Source organism: Pseudorca crassidens, chromosome 12 (genome assembly GCF_039906515.1).
Source record: "Pseudorca crassidens isolate mPseCra1 chromosome 12, mPseCra1.hap1, whole genome shotgun sequence".
NCBI lineage: Eukaryota > Metazoa > Chordata > Mammalia > Artiodactyla > Delphinidae > Pseudorca > Pseudorca crassidens.
The window spans coordinates 12,557,838-12,572,412 of NC_090307.1; the positions used below are offsets into that span (position 1 = coordinate 12,557,838).

A 14,575-nucleotide genomic window follows, 5' to 3' on the forward strand; every position below is an offset into this window, starting at 1 on the left:
TTCATGTATGAGTAAGTATGCTTCTGGGCTCTTCTGTACTATTAATCTGTCTATCCCTGTGTAAACACCACACTGTATTACCAGGGCTTTATGACAAGCTTCAATATCTAGTAGAGCAGAGCTCTGCAACTTGATCTTTTTCTTTAGAAATGTGTTATAAATTTTGGCCTTTTGCTTATTCATATAAATTTTTAAATAAACTTGTCAGGTTCCATAGAAGCATTGCTAGAATTTGGATTAGAATTACATCAATAGGACAAGTGGGGGAGAACTGACAATTTTTTAACTCAAGGTCTATTCGTGATATGAAATATGTCCATTTATTTTGGTCATCGTTAATGACTGTCAATAGCACTTTATAATTTTCAACATAACAGTCTTATCTTTTGTTAATTATCATTCCTAAGAACATTATATTTTTAGTGCAAAATTAATTACATTTTCTAACTATTGCATTTTAGATGCATAAAAATGCAATTGACTCTTGTCTAATAATGATATTGTGTACAGCTATAGCAGGTATTGCTCTAACCTCTTTATCAACCTATTAAATCCTCTCAACAACTCTGTGAGGGGGTCCTGTTACCATAATTACACTTTATTTTGGCATTCAAACCACCGCATCAATTTGGTCACAGGGAATTTGAAGTAAGGCAGGGTAGGCAGAGTGACGTACGACGACTGCAGCTCTTTATGGAGAAGAGAACTTGCCGCAGAACAAAATGCTGTTGGTTTCATGGTGCCTGATGAAGAAAAGGAAGGGGTGGTCTGCACAAAACCTTGGCTCAGTTCTGCTGCACAGGGAGTTCCTGACCACCGCGGTGGCCGCAGCTGCCTCCGTGCCCTCCTCGTTGACCTCTACAAAGCACTTGTGCACGACCTTGGACATGGGCACGTTCTTCTTGGCTGACATTCCAGAAAAGTCGGCCTTGGCTTCCTCAAAAGCATCAGTCATTCCTAAACTTCGAAGAAAAGCCTCCAAGTCATAACTCTCCTCCAGCTTTAATCTGGGAAGAAAAACTTGAACTTTATCCTTAGTCAGCTTTTCTGGATTTGTCCAGGCTCTGAACTTCTCATATGTAAGTGCCTTTTCCACCTGAAATAATGAAGAGTTAAATCTTAAAGGCTAGATGACAAGAGCCTGGTACCCACCCATCCCCCCACTCATTAACACCTCCACACACACGCATGACCTGCAGTTAGATGGTGAGATCTAGTCCAAGACAATCTAAGGGATATTTCCTCTTATAAACACACCTGGATTTCCCCTCAAATTCTTGCATTTTCCTTGTTTTATGGCCACAAGAGAAGAACAGTTAGAAAACACCTGAGACAAAGATAGGGTTTTATTTTTAACTATCTGTAGCAAATTCATTTCAAGCATTTTTTTAATTTAGAAAATTCTCATAACCAATTGATTGTATTCATGCGGAACACTTTACCATGAGTTTGAGAACTTGTTCGACAAAAGGGAGACAAAGCATGGCTCAGAACTCTGATGGATGAAAAATGGGGAAATCGGGGATCATCTGAACGGGAAGGAAGATGTGGATTCTGGGGAGGGGAGAGCAGCAATGGGGAATTCCACAGGACGATTGCTTCTGGCATCCTTGTTTGCCCTCTGCCTGCCCTGGAGTTTCAAAACCTACAAGACCCAGAACTCATTCTGTTTATCCACAGGGAAGAAATAAAGGAGGAAGAGGGGGCTTCCACTTGCGTCCCCACTTCCCTTCACCACCTGGAGTCCAGGTGAGTTCTCCTCTCCCGTGACAGCTGGGTTTGGATGTCAGCTCTATTCCTAGACTCTCCTAATTTTCTTCTCAAGTCGCCGTGACAGAGCTCATCCTTGACTTATGCCAGGACCTTCCTGATTCCATGGAGAAGCCAGGGAGATCAGGCAGGCCCTAGCGTCACAGCGGTGTGCTGGTGTGCAGGCGGTGGGCTGGAGCTGGCTTGGATCTCCGGTGAGAGTCAATTGTTAAACCCTCGGGAGCCTAACTTCAGCCATGGTGGGGGTATTTACACCACAGGAATCACTAAATATCATAATGCTTCCCCTCCACCCCAGAGAGCCAGATAACGAGCATACTATCACTCCTGTGCCTCCCACCCTACAAAGTTACTTGCCCCCATCCTGAACCCCCACTTTCCGTCACGGGAAGATGTGTTCCTCGTGTCTGAGATAAATTCCTCACCTGTACTTTAGACACTTGCTCCTCAAGTTGGTCTATGACCAACGGCATCTGCATCACTTGGAATCTTGTTAGAAATGCAAAATCTCAGGCCATAACTCCCCCCAAATAAAAGTCTGCATTTTAACAAGATCCCATTAGGTTAATATGCACATTAATGTTTGAGGAACACGGCCCAGACCCATTCTTATCCTTTTCCTGTCCTTTTGTTCAGTAATTATTGGGCTCTCAGCTAGACCCTCCCTTCAAAATAAATAATAATGTTCTTATATTTTTGGAAGTCTCTCTTCTAAGCTTCATCAAAATTTGTCAATACCAGCAATTCCACTCCTAGTGGTACCCTCAACAGGAAATGCATACACATGTTCACCCAAAGACATGCAGTGGTGTTCATTTAGCACTCCTTAAAATAATCCTAAATTGGAAATTCCTCAAATGCTATCTGGTGGATGGACTTTTAAAAATGAGCTTAGCCTGGATCCATGGACACTCAGACTCATTGCCAAGGGCTTACCACAGCGAGATCTGTGTTGTCATCAGGCAGTAAAATGAGCATACTCAGCACCCCCTCCACGTAGGGCAGCTCCAGGACCTGGGCGTGCACCTCCTCCACATACCCCATTTTAAATTTAGCTTGCTTAAACATCATCTGCACTGTCTTCTTCTCCTAATAAGAATACAACATTAAAATCAAATTACTGAAAAATGAGCGCAGTGCACTAAAAGATATGTCTGATTCGCAGAATCCCTAGGTACATATAATTATTATTTCTATGCACTTATGCTGATTGATGTAAAGTCTTCATTATTACATATTAGTGTTGAGTATAACATTCTGTTGCCCCAGCAGATCAAGTATTATGAGGCAGGAGAGAATCAATTGATGAATATAGAGAGACACAAAACTATATTATTCTCAGAAGAAATTGTGTTTTTTTTTTCTCTTTTGAGAAGATGGGTAGAGAAGCACTCCCAGGGACCTTTTAATTAAATTATTTCTCGGGCTTCCCTGGTGGCGCAGTGGTTGAGAATCTGCCTGCCAATGCAGGGGACACGGGTTCGAGCCCTGGTCTGGGAAAATCCCACATGCCGCGGAACAACTAAGCCCGCGCACTACAGCTACTGAGCCTGCGCGTCTGGAGCCCGTGCTCTGCAACAAGAGAGGCCACGACAGTGAGACGCCCACGCACCGCGATGAAGAGTGGCCCCACTCACCGCAACTAGAGAAAGCCCTCGCACAGAAACGAAGACCCGACACAGCCAAAAATAAATTCATTAAAAATATATATATATCTAAAAAAATAAAATTATTTCTCCAAGTTAAGGGGAAATTTAACTAATATTCAGGTCTTTAGGCAGAAAGATCTGGTTGGAAAAGGTATATAGGCCAGAGGGAGTTATACTTTTTTTTTTCCCCCAATAAATTTATTTATTTATTTTTGGCTGTGTTGGGTCTTCGTTGCTGCGCGCGGGGGCTACTACTCTTTGTTGTGGTGCGCGGGCTTCTCGTTGCGGTGGCTTCTCTTGTTGCGGAGCACGGGCTCTGGGCACGCGGGCTCAGTAGTTGTGGCTCACGGGCTTCGTTGCTCTGCGGCATGTGGGATCTTCCTGGACCAGGGCTCGAACCCATGTCCGCTGCATTGGCAGGCGGATTCTTAACCACTGCGCCACCAGGGAAGCCCCGGGAGTTATACTTCTATTCTGAAAACTTGCTCAATTATATAATTGGCTTTATGGCCTTGCTTTTCTTGAAGGGGGAACCTTGATCAGATGTCTAGGGTCCACCATTTTTAAAGCTTGCATCAAATATATTCTAGATTTATAAATTTTTGTGTAATACACTGTTATCAAGCGGATGGAGGTCAAATTCCAAGCTAACAGTTACTGACCCCAGCCGTTATCATATTCAAAAGTGGAGAAAAGTGTTTTAAAGTTAGGTATGTAATTCTAGAAATCAAATATACAACATGATGCTATAGTTAATAATACCGTATCAAATACTGGAAATTTGCTAAGAGGGTAGATTTCGGCGCTGTCATCACAGAAAATATATGGTGACTATGTGAGGGAAAGATATTTTAATTAGCTTGACTGCGGTAATCATTTCACTATGTATATGTTTATCAAACCCTCACCTTGTACACCTTAAATACGTATAATTTTTATTTCTTAAGAAGTTCCAAGAATAAATAAAAACAAAGCTGGCCTGAACATTTGCTAACACTTTTTTTCTTGTATTAGGAATTGTACAGCCATGAATTCTAAGGCAATAAATAGTCACAGTTGTCACTGACTGTTGCAAGAAAGTGTCTAAATACAACAGTGATAGTAAAATACAAACATAATTCCAAGGCTTAGAAGACAGTTTCTTTCAATCCAAATAACATGACCAGAGAGAGAAGATCGATTTGACCAAGGATCCAAAAACAAAATGATCAGTGTAACAATTATTTTCGTTTTTCTCTTTCCCATTCCAATAAGAGATATATAGGGGGCATGAAATTCCTTCAGAAATAATAAATTAAGAATCAAGACAGTGTGAAATAAATTATGTTTTTCCATTCACTCACAACCTTTCCCAGAGTAGTACTTTAGAAAGTAGCTGTATATCTGCAAAAATATGTCCCTACCTTGTTGGTTTTAAAGGTCATTCCCCTTGTGTGCTTTCTGTCAAATTGCTCATTCCACTTTCCTTTGAAATAGGTTGCATTCACGAGGACCAGCTTAGTCAGAGGACCGATTGCCCCAGCCCCCAGTATCTCTGAAATCTTTCCTGTAAAGAGTATGAGAGAAAGTTATTGCTATTGGGGGAGAATAAACATTCTTTTACAAAAGCTCTCTTGACACTGAAAGCCGAGGCTTGGTGGAGGAAAGGCTGGATCCTGTAGTTCCGGCTGCCTGAGGAATCGGGGTGATGGTGTTTCATTCTGTGCACACGTACAGCGTAGTGTTTGTCCTTAAACAAGAATCTTGAAGCAGGCAGGTCAACGACCATTTTGCCCTCAATTTATAGATGTAGAAATTCAGGTTCAGAGTATTTGCCTGACTTTTTGCCAAGGTCACATAGGCGACCAAGTGGTTGAGCTGAGAAAATAACCCAAGAGTCTCGATTCCAACTGTAAGCTTCTCGACCTTGGCACCGTCATTTCTCAGCCACGCCACTACTGGCATTTTAGGCCACATAATTCTTTGTTTGGGGGATGGTCCTGTGTGTTTAGGATGTTTAGCCAGTATCACTTCCCCCAACTATGACAACTGAAAATGTCTTCAGTTATGGCCAGATATCCCCTAGAGGTTGATTCTGATTAAGAATCGTTGCTCTGTGCCCACCTTCAAGTCTCATTTAGGTGAGAAGAGGCTTCCAAAGGATGGGGATACAGATCTGTAAATGGGAGAAGGCAGCTTCCTGGAGGGAGGGAATGGGGCAAAAGAATTAGGGGGATGCAATAAAGGGGCCCAAATTGAGTTGTCCAATGAGAGCGGAGACAAGGTGATCCCCAACCCCCTCTCCAGCTCTGCTATTCCGGGAAATCTTGGGTGGTCAACCTGTTGGAAGGAAGGGTGTGAGCAGCCGTGGAGGGGGAAGTGGGTGGTGGAGGGAGGGTGAGGTGTGGAGAAGCTTCTGGCTTCCCTAGGTGACTCAGTGCTGCTAGATCAACTGGAGAGCCAGAGACCACTACACACGTGACGTACGAAAATATCAACGTGAAAGGCTCTTCCCTTCCGATGGTCGTTGGCTGCCTGCGTGATCACGGGTATTGTGGCTGCCTGACGCGCAGTGGATGCGCCATAAGATGGAATGGATGGAATAATGAGTGCCAGGTGGGCATGTGAACAAACGAGTGACGTAACCTCCCCGCCTGCTGACGTCTCTAAATTACGTGCTGAGTACTTAGAGTTCTGAAAAGCACGTCCTTTTTCTCTGCACTCTAATTGAGAACTGGCAGAAATGTTTCTGCTGAGACAGAATGTGTCTGGACAGGGCACCCTGTATGCTCCACAGTAGCTGCACTTCCAGAATCTGGAGCAAATTCAGAAAAGCAAACTTAGCCACAGCCAAGTTCAGAGGGCAGGAGAGGGCTGTGGATGAAACTAGAGCGGCTCACATCACCACTGGGAGGTGACATGAAACGGTGTCCCACCTCAGCTATAACCTAAATGGAATGTCCTGCCCTTAGAGCACGGCAGTGTCCTCGCAGGTAGAAGTTAAATGGGGCAACCAAAGAGGAAGCATTTTTCGGGGATGTTCCATTACCTTCCAGAGGGGAGGGCATCTGAGAGACTAACATTAGGTTTAAGCATTTTTCAGAAATCACCACTTCGTAAGCCCAAGAAAAATATCAGAATTGCATCAATGGCCTGAAAGCCCAGCAAACACACATAAACAGGCCACTGGTTACAGGGTCACAGTGGCCACCCGTGGAGGTCACATCCCAGGTTACAGGGTCACAGTGGCCACCCGTGGAGGTCACATCCCAGGTTACAGGGTCTCAGTGGCCACCCGTGGAGGTCACATCCCAGGTTACAGGGTCACAGTGGCCACCCGTGGAGGTCACATCCCAGGTTACAGGGTCACAGTGGCCACCCGTGGAGGTCACATCCCAGGTTACAGGGTCACAGTGGCCACCCGTGGAGGTCACATCCCAGGTTAGGGTCACAGTGGCCACCCGTGGAGGTCACATCCGGCAATCTCAGCTCTGTGTCCCTCATAACACCACATCTCCTGAAATGAAAATCTCTCACCTTCAGTCTTCTCCGTCACCCAGTCATTTACGTGTTTCCTGCATTCTTCAGTGTCTTTAGAAAAGTTCAGTTCCTCCAGGTCTGCCTGATAGAACTTCTGGCAGGACTCCTTAAAAGCCTACAAATGCAAAATACCTAGTTTGGCCACATTCCACTTGTCAAAGTTTCCTAAAAGTGTGAAAACATTTCTTTCTTAACGTGTTTCTAGCACAAATGCTTGCACAGGGCACCCTGTACTTTAAGACTCATTTATGCAATTAATCAAAATGTATAGACTGCTGGCTTTGTGCCTGGTACAGTGCCAGGTGCTGGACACCAGGGTGAAGACATGACCTTGGACCTGAGGTGGCTCACAGTCTGCTGAGGGAGAAACATATACACACGATAATTACAATTTTATTTATTTATTTATTTTGCAGTACGTGGGCCTCTCACTGCTGTGGCCTCTCGCGTTGCGGAGCGCAGGCTCCGGATGCGCAGGCTCAGCGGCCATGGCTCACGGGCCCAGCCGCTCTGCGGCATGGGGGATCTTCCCGGACCGGGGCCCGAACCCGTGTCCCCTGCATCGGCAGGTGGACTCTCAGCCACTGCGCCACCAGGGAAGCCCCTACAATATGTTTTGAGAATACAGACGGCGGCAGCCATGCACAAAACAGCCCGTGAACATTCCTGTCAAACGCTTAAACTCCATATTGACTTTCTGTTTGATTTTGTCTCCCCTACTAGGTGGTCTAACCCTGTTTCACTCATTTTTGTATCATCAGCACCAACCACAGTGTCTGAAATATCCTTAGGGAATGATTGGGAGGCTCCACAGTAGAACTAGATTATCAACAAATCTTACAGGTTCAATGTGTGTGTGTGTGTGTGTGTGTGTGTGTGTGTAGGGTATTAGGGAAAACAGTGACAAGGGATGAGCCATGGAATATAAGTTGGGATAAAATCAAGAAGGTTGTTATATGCAATACATTAAAACCCAAGGATAACTCACCTCATGAAAACTTGTTTTCTGATATAATGTGCCTGGCAATGGGCTCCCATCCTCCGCCCATCTCCTGTTCTCAAACATTTTAGCTTCTATAGAAGAAAGAAGATGTAGAGAGAAGAAGGACCCAAGCAACCAAGAGAAGTGGAGAATGGTTCCCTGTGTCCCCAGTATTCCCCAATTACAGTATTCCAAGGTCAGTCTGATATTCAAAAATGAATATCAATTAACCAGGAGATTCCTGGAATCACGAGTGCTTATCCTAGAAAACCTAACTAGCTGAGGGATCCAGAATCATCTCCAATAATATTTAAGCCCAGAGCAGGCGACCTCCACAGGGCAGCACCCAACAGCAGCTAGAACACGATTGTATCTGAGTCTAACAAAATAACCCTTGGAACTGCTGGCCAATGAGATGGCCAGACTTGTCCTGATCATTTCATTAATCTTAAGATAGCATCACTCTGCATATTATGTGGCATAATTTTTTGGACTTCACTTATTGAACAATGGCAGGCTTTTACTGGACTAGGGAGCTTTGGAATTATATGTTGCAGTAAATAGGAACTACCCAGGTTCAAAACCTTATTTTTTATGAACAGATTTTAATTTTAGAAAGATTATTCTGTCAGTAGTGTGAAAAGACTAGGCTGAGTTTGGAGAGATCCATTAGGAAACAATTAAAGTAACAGTGTAGAAGATGTGAGAGTCTGGACCCGGCAATGGCGGTGGTGATTCAGAAGACGGGACAAATCTAAGAGACTTTGCGAGGCCAGCTCCACAGAAACAGCCCAACAATCAGAGATGAGATCAGGGGATGGCGAGAGTGATGTGGTCACTGAGAAGGGGATCAAGGGGGAGAGGCAGGTCTGGGTGCAGGAAGATGGACAAATTGAAATTGATATCTGGGAAGATGTATCAGAGACAATACTTTTTCAAAGGACAGAATTCAGAAGGAATCATAAAATTCAAAATTACAATTACAAAATATAATTCTAAGCACATTTTTTTTTTTTTTTTTTTTTGCGGTACGCGGGCCTCTCACCGTTGTGGCCTCTCCCGTTGCGGAGCACAGGCTCCGGACGCGCAGGCTCAGCGGCCATGGCTCACGGGCCCAGCCGCTCCACGGCACGTGGGATCTTCCCGGACCGGGGCACGAACCCGCGTCCCCTGCATCGGCAAGGGGACTCTCAACCACTGCGCCACCAGGGAAGCCCAAAGCACATTTTTAAGGCAGCAGAGCTACACTTTATCTCTGCTCTTCTGTAGTTTCTGTATTATTTTCAATTTCTTTTTCATCAGTGTGCGAGCAATACTTACTGGCAGGAAATCACATGTCTTTTCCCCGAAGAGTCTGTTGGCAGTTCTGAGCAAGTACTGAGGGCCAGATTTGTTCAATTCCATGAGAAGTGACTGGAATCCTTGGTGAATATCTCCACCTTTGTTCAAACAAAGTGCCTGGTAATAGAAGACAAGAACGGCAACTTTTGACATGCCATTTCTCCCGCAAAGAGCTATTTCCAAACAAATTTCTACACTGAAAATCACCGAGAATCCTATTTTAAAATGAGTTTTGTTTAACCGTCTAGCACAGGGTTCCTCAACCTGGCAGTATAGACTTTTGGGGCCACATACTTTGTTGGGAGGCTAGCCTGCACATCCTAGGATTTTTAGCTGCATTTTTGGCCTCTGCTCACTAGATGTCAGTAGCACCTCTTTGTTATGACCACCAACTCTGTCCAGACTTTGTCAACTGTTCCAGGGAGGAAAAATCGCCCCCAGGTGGAAAGCCCTGCTCTAGCAGATTTATCTATGCCAGGAAGACAGCACGTAATAACTCAGGAGGGAGACAGAACAGAACAAACAGGTAGCGGGAATGACCCACAGAAGACAAGATGAGCAGAAATGTTTCATTAGCAATTCCACAGAAGTCCTCCAGACCAGACTGTGACTTAAATGTCAGGTCAGAGTGAGAATCAAGGCTGTTCCCTTATCTCCCAACAACCCCAGTCCAAAGCCTCAATCCTCCAGGGAGCTGGAAAAAAAAGAGCCACCAGGGATTCAACTGTGGCCGTGGACACGCTTCTGGGGGGTGTCTGCGCACCCCGCTATTAGTGGGAACATGATGTGTATATGACAGTTTTCTGGGATACATTCACCAGACAGTCAAAGCAACTAAGACATAAATAGGGGAAGGTCTACTTTCCTAAAGTAATATCCACTACTTCATTGGTAGCTAAGCGCACATATAACCCATTTCAGATCAATCAGATAATATATTCCCTCTAAAAAACTCCAGAAGATGTAAGTCCTCATTTGTGTTGCATTCGTCTTCCACTTATGCATAATTGTACACTAGAACAACCGATTTAACAAAAAGGTTCATTTACACAGTTGCATTTCAATTTGAAATACAATGTTAGCAAAAGTTTAAAACAGAACAAAGTGGAAATTCTTGGCCTTTTTGTGGAACAGAATTTTAGTTCACCTTTCTTATCAAAGATGCAGAAAATAACATAGTGACTTGATTTCTCCCATGAAAACTAGCAGGAGATTCCGTCTTACACAATTCACCTTTCCACCCATGTCCGCTTTCTCTCCCTCACCACGGTGCCCCTCCCACCTCCCAGCCTCACTGGCTTCCATCAGCTGGAGTGAAGGATGAACAGACCAGCTCTATGAAAGCACAGAGGAAGCCCGCCCTTGGTCTTCCTTTGTGGTGGGCACGCATACCTGGGACATCTGCGCCGCAGTGTTTCCTTTGGCCCCCATTAAGACCATGGTCAGGGCAGAGGAGAGGCTCAGGGGAGAGAAGAACACGTTTCGCAGGTTGTCCTTTTCACCCAGCAGTTTTAATAAGTTGATGGCAAAAGTGCCATTTGCTTCACAGAGATCATCCATCAGTGAAGGTCTGTACCCAAAGCACAACACAGAAGCACGTTAGCCATGCCCTCCACTAGCCACTGCGCACTAGTCACTAGTCACACCTCCAGCCCTGTCTGTGGACACTGGGTATAGGCAGCAGAATAACTGCATCCCCAGACATCCGTGTTGAACCTCCAAAACCTGTGGCGATGTTATCTTACACGGCAATAAGGACTGGGCGGATGTGACTGGACTAAGGACCTTGAGATGGAGTCACCTGCATCATCAGGTGGGTTCAGTGTAATCACAGGCTTCTTAAAGAGGAAGGCAAGAGGGTCAGAGCCAGAGAAGGAGAAGTGAGGATGGACGCAACGGTCAGGACGGTGTGGAGACACAGAACGCAGGCAGCCTCTGGGAGCTGCAAAAGGCAAGAGAACGGACTCTGCCCTAGAGCCTCCAGACTTAAAATGTAGCTCTGCCAATATCTTACGGACTTCTGACCTCCAGAACTGTAAGATAAATCCCCCTATGACTAATAGTTCTTCAGTTTGCTGTCTCTGGCATAATTTATAAGCAATGTTCTATGAATTATAATATACTATAAATAAAAATGACATTTCTGTCACGATGTCACATGAAAACAGCCGGATGGATTTCAACAGATTTTGGAGGGTTTTTCTCGGATGGTCTGCCCTAAAATGTGGGCTCCTGGGAAGACACGAAATTTACTTTAAATCCGAAGGACTCGAAAACAATACACCATTTTCCACCGGAGCTGTTGAAACTGGGCTGGGAGCTGTGAAGGGAGCCCCTGGGCACGGAGGTAGAACATGAAGCCCAAATCTCCAGTCATCAGACGCACACTTTGAATCAGGCACTAATTCTGGATCCAGGCTTCACTTTCCCCCCAAGCTTGACTAAACTTTAGACAAGCTTCTTCCTACCTCTGGTGCCTGACCTCTCTTTCCTTAGAGCACTTACTTTAGGCAATTTGTCATTGTAAGTTCTTCCTCTGCTCCTTTGAGAGGTAAACATTTTGAAAAGCCTCTTTCCTATTTTACAGCCCAAGACAATCCTTCTCAAGTCCCTAGCAGCCATCCCTTTAAAATGTAATTGTCAAGGAAGATCGTCTCCGTGGGATGGTGGGAGCACAATCGCAGCAGGCACCTTGCTGAAAGTTGTGAAAAGCTTTCGCAGCATATTAATTTTTATACTTTTAGAAAAATTTTATAAATGCTGCATTTATTTCTATTAAACCTTCGAGAAACCTGGGCTGCTAGTCAGTAAATTACTAAAGTTCATCAGCTCATCTTGTTTTCCCTGAATCTCTCTGTTGTTACAGTTGAAGACGTTTTGGAACATAAAAGGACAAATCGTCACCCATAATCCCATGATGCTATAAGCTATTTTTTCTATTATGCTATCTTTTTTCAATTGGTATGTATATTTGTAACTCAAAAATTGTAAAGCTACACAAGAAAAATATGTTCCAATTTGGAAAATTAGCAAACAAGAAAAGTACTGGAAACTCCACCTAGAGATAAGGGTCATCATGCATGCGCTCATTTTTATAAACAGATGGTCCATTCCCTGGTCCTTCTTTCAGTTCCCCAGTGGACTAGAAGGGCCTCCTGCAGCAGTCTTGAAAGTATATTTCATTTAGACTTGGAGGGGGTGGGTCTTCTGGGCCTCAAGGGCAGGAGGGGAAAGTGGGTGGGGAACACAACTGTTTTAACTGGAGCCTCTTCACTGTTGAATGATTCCTTTGAAGCTTCATCCTAAGATATTTTTTTCAAGAGGAGATGTCTCTGGTTTAAAAGAAAAAAAAAGGGTGGTGGGAAAAAAAAAAAAAAAGAAACGGTGTGAAGTTCACACTCTAAATATAAAACAACAGCCCAAACCAGTGCACATTCTTTAAAGTTTGAAAAAAATGTATTAAAACGTCAACCAGGGGCTTCCCTGGTGGCGCAGTGGTTGGGAGTCCGCCTGCCGATGCAGGTGACGCGGGTTTGTGCCCCGGTCCGGGAAGATCCCACATGCCGCGGAGCGGCTGGGCCCGTGAGCCATGGCCGCTGAGCCTGCGCGTCCGGAGTCTGTGCTCCACAACGGGAGAGGCCACAACAGTGAGAGCCCCGCGTACCGAAAAAAAAAAAAAGTCAACCAAGAAAATACAACAATGGCACAATTTGAAAACAGTGCTCTATACTTAACAGGTCATTTAATAGAGGACACAGTGTTAAGTTCCTCACTGCCCTCACTTCAGTAAGTCCCTCCAGAGCCGTCAACTGCAGGGCTTGAACCCGAGGGCTGCAAGGCTGATGTGTCTGCAGTGGGCAAGTCCCACCACAGAGCAAGCCTCAGCCTGCCTCCAGGCCACTTCTCACCCCACATTTCCTCACTTTACACTTGAGGATGTTTCGGAAAATAAAAACCTAGGAGCCAGGAGGGATATTCAAACTTGATAGCACTGCGCCTACCAGAAGGTGGCACCAAAGAGACTCAAAGAAGGAAAGAATTAGGTAAACTGGAGATGAAAGACAGGAATAAATTTGGATTTGATCTTACATGAGCATAAGAGTTTTGACCTGTGGACTGAAATAAAAAATGCACAACGTGAGATTAAGTCGTGAGCTAAGTTTTATTCGGTGGTCTTACTGAGGACTGTAGGCTGGGAGCCAGCCTCTCAGAGAGCTCTGAGGAGGTAGGGGGAGAAGCATGATTTTAGGGAATGCACGCAGGCAGACATACATATCAGTAAAGGGTTACTGCTAGTCACGAGGACCAGATATCTCAGTTAGTGATTTTAATGCTTTCCTACGTAGGAGAAGTGCAAGAATCTGGGTTCATTAAAATTTTTTCCTGCGATACCTCTCTCTAAAGAGGCTGTTTTCCCAAAGCACAGAGTGCCTCATCCTGTTTTTCATCCTGAATTCCTTTCAGCGTGCACTGTAGGTCAGTGACTGCAATGGCTAATGACTTGATCCTTGTAGAACTGGATGGTGGGCAACTTTCTTTGTTTTACAGGAACCAAGGTGAAGCAGACATAAGCTTGGGCTGATGAGTGAGTGAGTGAGTGTGTGTGTGTGTGTGTGTGTGTGTGTGTGTAGTTGTCCAATCTGAAAAGGCAAAGGAATGAACTGGAATATCACATCAATTTCCTCTTTACATTGTAACTGCTCTTAATTGTAAATGTCTATTTCTGGTTTCTTCCATATTGCCTCTTTCTTCATCTCATTTCCTCACCTCCATTCCTTTCCAACATCCAGGTGCTGGTCAGCAGCAGAGTACTTCCCATCAGCATCTCACCCCCAGCACTGACACACCATCGCACACACACACCAGTGCACCTCTCAGATGTGCCCCAGCTCACACCAGTGAAAAGATTTTATTTCCAGCTAGTAAAATGGATTGGCATTAAACTCGTTTTCCTTTCACAGGTGAACAAACAAGGTCAGAACAATTAAATACTGTCCTCAGGTCTCAGAAAAAACTGACAGATTCAGCCACAAAAGCAAGCCTTCTGCTTCCAAGTAGTTGTCCCTCGGTATCCATGGGGGATGGGTTTCAGGACCCCCGTGGATACCAAAATCCAAGGATGCTCAAGTCCCTTATATAAAATGGTATAGTATTTGCTCATAACCTACACACATCCTCTTGTATACCTTAAATCAGCCCTAGATTACTTACAATCCCTAATACAATGTAAATGCTACGTAAATAGTTGCCAGAGGGCGCAAATTCAAGTTTTCCTTTTAGGAACTTTCTAGAACTTTTTTCAAATACTTTCCAT

At 44.6% G+C, this 14,575-nt stretch overlaps 1 protein-coding gene across 1 annotated transcript in view; it reads right to left on the bottom strand.

The window, feature by feature from the left end:
• Nucleotides 1-301: 301 nt before the first annotated feature.
• LOC137204217 (uncharacterized) overlaps nt 302-14,575 on the bottom strand; it is a 46,288-nt gene continuing 32,014 nt past the window's right edge. Inside the window, exons 11-16 of the mRNA XM_067701455.1 lie at nt 10,654-10,831; nt 9,241-9,378; nt 6,936-7,053; nt 4,823-4,965; nt 2,707-2,859; nt 302-1,096 (exon numbers count right to left, since the gene is read on the bottom strand). Coding sequence (XP_067557556.1) covers nt 692-1,096; nt 2,707-2,859; nt 4,823-4,965; nt 6,936-7,053; nt 9,241-9,378; nt 10,654-10,831 — 1,135 coding nt within the window. The 3' untranslated portion in view covers nt 302-691. The remainder of the gene's footprint in view (nt 1,097-2,706; nt 2,860-4,822; nt 4,966-6,935; nt 7,054-9,240; nt 9,379-10,653; nt 10,832-14,575) is intronic.